The sequence below is a fragment of the Podospora anserina genome, chromosome 7, assembly GCF_000226545.1.
Source record: "Podospora anserina S mat+ genomic DNA chromosome 7, supercontig 1".
NCBI lineage: Eukaryota > Fungi > Ascomycota > Sordariomycetes > Sordariales > Podosporaceae > Podospora > Podospora anserina.
In genome coordinates this window covers 2,074,480-2,083,196 of record NW_001914854.1, presented here as the reverse complement: position 1 = coordinate 2,083,196, position 8,717 = coordinate 2,074,480, and the positions used below count along the sequence as shown (strand labels likewise).

At 53.1% G+C, this 8,717-nt stretch overlaps 5 protein-coding genes across 5 annotated transcripts; 3 read left to right on the top strand and 2 right to left on the bottom strand.

Moving 5' to 3' along the window:
- Positions 1 to 439: 439 nt before the first annotated feature.
- PODANS_7_7850 (uncharacterized protein) lies at positions 440 to 1,781 on the bottom strand (the record flags this gene model as incomplete). Its single annotated transcript, XM_001908111.1, has 2 exons — positions 440 to 1,651; positions 1,710 to 1,781. 2 exons carry the CDS (start codon positions 1,779 to 1,781, stop codon positions 440 to 442), a joined length of 1,284 nt encoding a protein of 427 aa, XP_001908146.1.
- A 643-nt stretch (positions 1,782 to 2,424) lies between these two features.
- PODANS_7_7840 (uncharacterized protein) lies at positions 2,425 to 3,309 on the top strand (the record flags this gene model as incomplete). Its single annotated transcript, XM_001908110.1, has 1 exon — positions 2,425 to 3,309. One exon carries the CDS (start codon positions 2,425 to 2,427, stop codon positions 3,307 to 3,309), a length of 885 nt encoding a protein of 294 aa, XP_001908145.1.
- A 155-nt stretch (positions 3,310 to 3,464) lies between these two features.
- Positions 3,465 to 4,863, bottom strand: PODANS_7_7835 (uncharacterized protein; the record flags this gene model as incomplete). Its single annotated transcript, XM_001908109.1, has 2 exons — positions 3,465 to 4,411; positions 4,503 to 4,863. The coding sequence occupies 2 exons, from the start codon at positions 4,861 to 4,863 to the stop codon at positions 3,465 to 3,467; spliced, it is 1,308 nt and encodes a 435-aa protein (XP_001908144.1).
- Positions 4,864 to 5,031: 168 nt separating this feature from the next.
- On the top strand, positions 5,032 to 6,530 carry PODANS_7_7830 (uncharacterized protein; the record flags this gene model as incomplete). Its single annotated transcript, XM_001908108.1, has 2 exons — positions 5,032 to 6,023; positions 6,077 to 6,530. 2 exons carry the CDS (start codon positions 5,032 to 5,034, stop codon positions 6,528 to 6,530), a joined length of 1,446 nt encoding a protein of 481 aa, XP_001908143.1.
- Positions 6,531 to 7,473: 943 nt separating this feature from the next.
- PODANS_7_7820 (uncharacterized protein) lies at positions 7,474 to 8,512 on the top strand (the record flags this gene model as incomplete). The annotated part of the gene is made up of 3 exons (XM_001908107.1): positions 7,474 to 7,511; positions 7,594 to 7,664; positions 7,734 to 8,512. 3 exons carry the CDS (start codon positions 7,474 to 7,476, stop codon positions 8,510 to 8,512), a joined length of 888 nt encoding a protein of 295 aa, XP_001908142.1.
- Between the last annotated feature and the right edge of the window lie 205 nt (positions 8,513 to 8,717).

The following is an 8,717-nucleotide window of genomic DNA, read 5'->3' as shown; positions in this document are numbered from 1 at the left end:
TAGAGATCGTTTTGCCAGGCACGTTGCCTTACCTTGCTGGATTGATAGTTTCCATTGCTTCTTGAGCTTGTGGGTGTGTCTTTCTCTCCTGAGATCTTACACCTTCTGAGCCTCTCTGTCCACAGGGGACCGAGACATGAGAATAATCGGCTGAACATCTCCTTCTTTCACGCTAAAATATTTCCCAAAACGCTCTGCATCACATGTCGATAGCGAGGGCAATGCGTGACATATGTCAATGACCCGATTGGTCGTGTCTTTGGACTGCGACCTGACATTCTTTCACGCTAAAATTTCCCCCAAAAGATTCCTGCCCTTGTTCTAGTGAACATTATACCTGAAGTTTTGTGGGTCGTCGACTGCACCACTTTTCATTCACCCTCGTGATTGTACCTCAAGTAGAAAATCAAAGATTGAACTCGTCCACTCCCCTTCAAATTTACACCGACCCGCCTGCTTGCTCCCGCGGCTCCTCCGTCACCTCCTCCACCCTCCCCTGCCCTCCCTGCTGAACCCCCTCCCTCCTCCCCCTTTCAAACTCCCTCAAAGTCTCCGCCAACTCCCTCATCCCCCCCCCCTCCCCAGCCTGACTAGCATCCACCACATCCTTCGGCAACTTATGCGCCGAAAACGCCGGGCTCGAGAAGTTATACGCCGCCGGATCATCCTTCTCCACCAACCTCAACTCCGGCCTATCCTCTTCCTCACCTTCCTCATCATCATCACTTTCACTCTCCACATCACTCCCATCCTGCTCCTGCGTCGACATCGGCCCCCCAATAACCGGCCTTTTAACATTAACCTCAAGCAACTCATCCCACCCAAAAAGAATAGTATCCGTCCTTGGAGCCCAGGGGTTAATATCAATCAGCCTGGCCCTCCCTAAGCGATTGACCTCATCATCGTAGGACGCCTCAGGAATATAAACATCAAACGAAAAGTCCGCCTCCGGAAACGTAAACTTCAACCTCTTTGTAAACAACTCCCTGATTCGAGACACAATATGCGGCCGCAGACTCCTCAAAAAGGGGTAGTAGTTCGGGTCGCGCTGCGTGATAGCCACCAGGTTTCTGTCCTTGACAAAACACCTGAATTCCAACGACGGCAAAATGTTGAAGTAACTCCTCAGAACCAAGACGGGCTGAAATGGTGGTGACAACTGGGAGGTGGTAGTAGGGGCGCAGTCGTCAAAGGCGTGGTCGAGGTCGTGCGAGATGAAAGAGGAGGACTTGAGGAGGATGTAAATGTCGTTGGCCGAGGTGCACTTTATTGTGTTGGGGTGCCGGGAGATCCAAGTGGCATCTCGTGGGGAGGACCAGTTGAGCTTGGGGGCTACGGAGCCGCCGAGTTGGGCGATGGTGCTCTCGATTTTCTGGTGGAGTTCGGGGAAGCGTTGGTTTGGGGGGAGGCGGAGCGGTGGTAGGTTCGTCATCGTCGTCGTCTTCGGAGCCGGATTCATCGCGGGGGTCGCGGGGGGGTGGTGGGAAGTCGGAGGAGGGGTTGGTTGGTTCCCAGTCGTCGTCTTCGTCTTGCTCCTGGTTGGGATCGGAGGAGGGGTCAGTCGGCGAGGACTATGCCGTCTTCGTGGATGTAGGAGACGAATGGGGGGGTGAGGGGGATGATTTCGGAACGGATACAAGATGTGCGATATCTAGGCGCCGTTGTTAATTTCTGGAACCTGGACAGCTTTAATGGTGTGGTATGCGAACTTGGGGAACAGTAATCGTAAGAACAATGAACGATGTGTTCCCTGGTGACAGGAGGGAAGATGATTTCGCCATCCTGGTTTGCGACCGGTTGCGCCGGCTTTCCTTCGATGGCGGGCATGACGTTGGTTGTTTAGTAGACCAGCTGTGGGTGGACAGAAGAAAATGGCCTGAAAATGTTTGATGGTTGAAAGGTTGTGGGTTCAATGTTATAGCTTTCGAGTGTCAAATCGAGTCACTCGTTAGAGTCATAGATGCATGAGATTCTCCAAATCTCCAAATGCGTCCTCAAAAGATGGGTTGCCCCTCAGTCGCATTTACTTTTTGATGGGACATGGTGGGGTTGAGTCACTGACATGACATCGCCAATTGACAGGGGTGTGCTCAACGCGCCCCGCATCGCGCTAACGCTGCCGGTTTTCTGCCGGCCGCCAAGATCGCAAAGCTCAGGGTGCTTTCAACGTCAGCTTGAGACTGAAAAGCTCCTTTTCGTCAACCAAACGATCCTCTCGACCGTTTTTAATTGAGATACGACACTGAGGAGCTCAGATTCAATTTGGAATTACCCACGACTCACCGGGGACTTTAACCTTTCATAATCCCAAAAGTATCTTCCTCGAAAGCCTTCACCGCCTTCACAACCACCAAGTCGCGTCTCGAGCCGCATCTCTTTCCCCCTTTTCTCAACCAACAACCTCAACCCAACACAACCCTCAAAATGTCCGACAACGTAGGCCTCTCCACTCCCCGCGGCTCAGGCACATCAGGCTACGTCCAGCGCAACCTCGCCCACCCCCACCACCACCAATCCTCCCGCCTCAGTCCCTACTCCCGCCCCCCTCCCCCAACTTCCTCCCTCCAAACCCAACGCAAACCCGACCAAGGCCTCCTCGACCACGACCGCAAACGACAGATTGAAGTCAAGGTCTTTGCTCTCCGCGACGAACTTGAAGAAGCAGGGGAATTGACAGAGGAGCAAATCGACGAGAAATGTGACGAGCTAAGAGAGAAACTGAAGAAAGAGGCGGAAAAGGGAGGGGGGACTGGGGTAGGGCCGAGGAGGAATATCAAGAGTTTTCAGGTTCATGAATTGGCAGATGCCAAGATGAAGGAGAGTGAACGGTTGAGGCAGGCGTTGAGAATTAGTAAGGATTATGAGGAGGGGGGGCATTGGAGGAGGCAGGGGGAGAGGAAGAGAGGGGGTATGGGTGAGGGGGTGGTGAGACAGGAGGAGGAGGCTGTGAGAGATAGGGCTCCGCCGAGGGAGAGGGAGAGGAGGAAGGAGAGGGGTGGTGAGAGGGAAAGGGAGGACAGTCGGGAGAGGTACCGGGAGAGGAGCCCGAGTGGAGAGCGGTATAGGGAGCGGAGTGGTAGTCGGGAGAGGTATAGGGAGCGGAGTGGTAGTCGGGAGAGGTATAGGGAGAGGAGTGTTAGCCGGGACAGGTATAGGGAGCGGAGTGTCAGTCAGGAGATACCGAAAGGGCGGGATGGTGGCCGGGATAGGTACAGGGAGCGGAGCATTAGCCGGGACAGGTACCCAGAGAGGAGAGGCGGAAGCGATCGGGACGATTATGATGATGAGGACCGTGGGGATAGGCGTTGAGCGGTCGAGAAAATGAAAATTGCTGGCAGATTATGATCGGAGGCGATGTCTTGTCCGGTGAGATTTGGTCTTCAAAGCATGGCGTTTGGAGTTGAATATGAAAGAGATTGAAAGCAAAAAGACAAGGCATCATCAGATGTGGAAGGTAGCAAGACTTATATTGTGATATCAAATCTCTCAGGCTCCCCGGTAAGGTTCCCCAAGTTTGCTATTTTAGAAGGGTAGACCCAAATCGCCAATGTCACCTCCTCAGTCTCTGCATCCTGCTCGACCAGACTCATCCTGGCCCGGTTGCCCCTGATAGCGTTGTGAACCCGCTCAAACTCGTCCTTATCGGCAAACGCGAACGGGCCGTTTGTCCGACCCAGGCCCAGCGTAAGAATGCACCACTCCCAAATCACCCTCACATCAACAGGATCCTCCTTGAACTCCTTGGGGCTGTATTTCTCCGGATTCTCGTACTTGATCAACAAATCCACCACCATCTGCCTGAACGCCTTAACGTTGCCCATCTTGGCGCCTGATACCAGCAAAACCTCCCTGTACTTGTTCTCCTCGGCTGTTTGCCCCAACTCTACCATTCTCGCATGATCAACCAGCGCGGGGATATGTCGGAGGTCTGCGGCGGCGATGACGAACGCATCGCGTGCCTTTGCAGTCTGACCGTTTCTCCTGTAGAGCCGACCCAGGTTGTAGTAGCAGGACTTTTCGTAGGAGAACCGGAGGGGGCGGCCGGGGACTTCCTTGGTGTCCCCATCGGAGACGAAGTCGCCTGGTACGAGGGGGGGCAGGATACCGGTGCCCTTCTCAGCGGTGATGACGGCCTGCTCGAAGAAACGAAGCGCGGCGTCTTGGTCGTCTTCTCGAAGGGCGATGAGGCCTTGGACGGTGAGGATGTCGGGGTCTCTGCTGGTTCGGGAGAGGAGCCTGAAGCGGGCGCTGATGTCGCGGAAGGGTGGCTTGAGACGGGCGTCGAAGAAGTCGCTTATTTGGGAGAGGAAGAACATCACGGAGACGGTGGAGGGGTGGTAGCCTAGGGAGGAGGCGGTGGATAGCATGTGGATGCATAGTTTGTGATCGCTTAGGGGCCAGAGGCTGATGGCTGCGTAATGAAGCACGATGGGCTCGATTCCGAATTCTGTGGTGGGGTGTTAGTATTTGCTTGTGGCTTCTTCTTCTCTTGAGATGCATACCACTTTGTAACCTTGGCTGCCAGGAGTCGTTATTGTGAATTGCAATGGAACAGTATGAGCGTACCGCTTCATACATCTGCTCAGAGGTAATTTCTGGGGGAATCCGTCGAGTGATCGCCCTTTCACTTAAACGATCCCATACATCCAGTGAAGGGATGTCCTCGCCTGTGAAAAGAAGTTTTGGATTGGCATCCTCCCGCTTAGCTAGGCGGTATCGAATCTGGCGAACTTGTTGTGTATGGTGTCCGGGAAATGGTGGTATATGTGTCCGGCTAGAAGCCCCAACTAGTATCCGCTGTAATGGTCTTGCCGCTGCTAGAAAGGCTCGTGGCATCATGATGGATGTAACGGGCAGAGCCATGGTGAGTGGGTGAGCTTCAATGAGGCTGGTGAGTTTAGGTAGTGGTGATGAAGAACTTGTATTCTATTGTAAGCAAGAAGAATTGGAAAACAACCCAAATCTCTTGAAATGAGAGACAAGCACAACAGGTGCTGCAAATAGTAACAGTGGTTGTGTCGTGGTGTTGAGATGTTCATTATTAGTTATGAAGCAGGGGTCCGGAAATGCGGGTCCACCAGACAGGAGAAAGCTGACCAATCAGGTGCCAGCGTGCAAAGGAAAAAAAGTTTAGAGTGTGAACGGCTGTCTGCTTCTTTTCTAAGAACTGATTCCTTCAATAAACAGCAACAACCTCACCCTCGACGTTTCGCCTTTCTATACACCCATCTTTTGACGAGATTGACTTCCAGATCAAACCACCTTGGACGGCCAGAAAACTTACCTTCTGAGATAAACCCAGCCAACGTCAAACTCACTTCAGTCACCACTCAAAATCACAATCTTGGCATTGAAAAGAAAATGGCACGGGAACCGACCAACACCAAGCAGGCCGCCAAACCTGTGGCTGATGTCATTGAGTTATCATCAGACTCTGAGCCAGAGACGGTCGAGACTAAGCCTCAGCAAATCCCATCCGTCGAAAACGCGCCACAGGAGAAGCCAGCTCACACAGGTGATTATGAGCAACCGCTCCTAAAGGTCGTCGGCATCAAGTACAAGACAGACAAGACTGAGAATCAGCCACAACAAGACATGAACTCCACACCGTTAAGCTCAAAAATGACTCTCCGGTCCAAGGGGACTGGCTCAGTTAAGCACAAGCATGTCAGCATTGAGATTCCACTGCCATCATCATCCTTGTTGCGGAAAAAGGCTAGCGGTGATGATGAGAGCGGAGAGGAGAGCGGCCACGAGGTTTTTAAGACACCAATGGAGCGCAGACACATCACATTCAACGACAGTGACCAGGAGGATTTTGTCACCCCCAGCGAGGCACCAAGGAGAAACCCCTTGGAGCTCCAGATCAAGGCCGAGACTGCGAAGGAAGAAGCTGCCAAGGAAGAAGATGAGGAGGAATCAGAGGACGAGTCGGATGACGAGGCCCCAGAGGCTGTTTCGACGCGCGTTGCTGAAGCTCAGACCACCAAGGCTGCTGAAGCTGCTGCGAAAGCTGTTGAAGAGTATGTCACACCTCAATTTTACAGAATGTTCGACTTGCTAACTTTATACACAGACAAGAAGCTGCCGCAAAGCGGAAGAGACAAGAGCGTGATGCGTTCCTCAAACAGCAGGCTAAGGAGAGAAAGCAGGCCAAGAAGCCGGTTGTAGAAGCTGACTCGGAGGATGAGCTGGAAGAGCCAACGCCAGCTCCGGCTGAAAAGAGGAAGCGGGAGGTGCCTAAACTTTTACCTCTGGGCCTTTTGGAGTCCGATGACGAGGACGATGAGTCTCATGAAGATAATTCTGGCGCAAACAACAAGAGGAGAAAGGTAGACCAGGTGGCTGCACTTCTCCGTGGACCCAAGCTTCCTCGCGATCAACGGGTGGGATCTACCGTGTATCGCGTCGAGGTAAAACGAGGCAGCGAGAAACTTGCGCCCAAGGCCAAGAAGCAGTCTATCAACGCGAAGGAGGCTCTTCTCAAAAGAAACCGGACACCTCAGCGGAGACCAGGTTTCAGGCGCTAAATCAAGGTACGGCGGCGAAGGGGACAAAAGTTGAGGCAGGTTGACATGCTTGACATATGGATGGAGGACCCGGCAGGGCAACGAACCGGTAGTCCGGTCTTGTCCGGCCGCTGTGGAGACCCAATAGCCGGTGTCCAGTAACGGAGACTAGAATGAGTTCTTGGCACCGGTGATGACGGAATACCATGACGCTCCTGGTTTTGCTAAAGCCGGAGGACTCATGGCAATCACACGGAAAAGTAGAAAGCAGACCAGCTGGTGGTGAGAGGTTGAGAGGCAAGGGCTCGGTCAGATAACATATGCGGCAGCGAGTGCCGTGCGTACATAATAGAGATGACACCAAAAATACATTTGGCTGCATGTTCCCAACACTATGGACTTCAAAAGGCTCATCCCGTGTGACATCAACTTTTTGTGAGACCCTGCCGGTAATGGGGGGAACGCGGACGTAACGGGAGTGAGCACACAGGGGACAAAATACCAGGTATTGAAGTACCTCAAGCCATCAAAGCCATGTAGAGACCGCTCACATATGGTTAATGGGTATGAGATATGGGATGGTGATGCCTCCATGGAATCCAATAGTCCTCAGATCAGAATCTATCTAGCATCCGTATCTGCTGGTTCCTGCCGATGAAATGATGTACAACGCTCCTGAATTGCTCGTCCACGGCGTGGTGGGCTGTTTGGAGCTGGTTCTTGCACCAAGGGCCCCCGCAGCTTCCAAGCATCCCGCCCGGGTTCCATCCCACCTTCAGACGATCCTGGACCCCCCCCCCCTAGTCAAGCTTAGCTTCAAATACCCTCACCTCCCGTCAGCTCTCAACAACGCTCCCTCAACAACCACAGCACTCTCGAGATACCCTAAAAGACGCATTTTTCTTTGCATCAAGCTACACTTTATACCCAAACGCCAGTAGTCAATACATAACAATCGCCCAACATGGCTCGCAAGTTCTTCGTCGGCGGCAACTTCAAGATGTAAGTTCAACTACCCCGCCATATCCCCCAAAACCCCGCGGTGCGAGAGAGAGAGCTCGGAGACTGATCGGACCACACATAGGAATGGCACCAAGGAGTCCATCAAGGCCATCATCAAGAACCTCAACGAGGCTCAATTGGACCCCAGCGTTGGTATGTCACTGCTTTTGTCTTTGCTGACACGCGCTCTCCGTTTGCGAAGTTAGCTAATCCCTGCCGTAGAGGTCGTCATCGCCCCATCCCACCTCTACCTCCCCATCGCCGTCGATGCCGTCACCGCCAGCACCGTCTCCGTCTCGGCCCAGAACGTCTACGCCAAGCCCAACGGCGCCCACACCGGCGAGGTCTCGGTCTCCCAGCTTAAGGATCTCGGCCTGAACTGGACCATCACCGGCCACTCGGAGCGCAGAGCCGGCGGCGAGTCTGACGAGAATGTCGCCGACAAGACCAAGGCTGCCATTGACGGTGGTCTCAGCGTGATTTGGTGCTGCGGCGAGTCCCTTGAGGAGCGCGAGGCTGGCAACACTGTTGCTGTTGTCGAGAAGCAGCTTGCTGCTCTTGCCGCCAAGCTCTCTGGGGATGACTGGAAGAAGATTGTCATTGCCTATGAGCCCATCTGGGCTATTGGTACTGGCAAGGTTGCCACCACTGAGCAGGCCCAGGAGGTGCATGCTGCTATCCGCAAGTGGCTCAAGGCCAAGGTTTCCGACGCTGTTGCTGACGAGACCCGTATTTTGTATGGTGGCTCGGTCACTGCTAAGAACAGCAAGGACTTGGCTAAGCAGCCGGATATTGATGGTTTCCTTGTTGGCGGTGCCAGCTTGAAGCCCGAGTGTAAGTTACTCCTGCTCATCGCGGAGAAGTTTTGTGCTGACAATTATCAACAGTCGTCGACATCATCAACTCCAACCAGTGAGCGCGCGGCACTGTCCGTTTTATTGGGAATTAGCGTGGGCTTATACGGGATTTTTAGGACTAAAAAGGAGCTAGCGAGGATATAGATGAGTGTGATGAAAGACCGCTACTCTACCTACTCTATGACAAATACCAATTTTAACTGTTTAAATACTTGCCAAGGCACGTGAGAGGTCTGCCTAACCTGATAATGGTGCTTGAAGACTCCATCGGTGTTTGGCCTCGCCATAATAGGTCTTTTCAAGGTAGAACTATGCCTATCCATCGTTTCTATAACCCTATTAATACCTC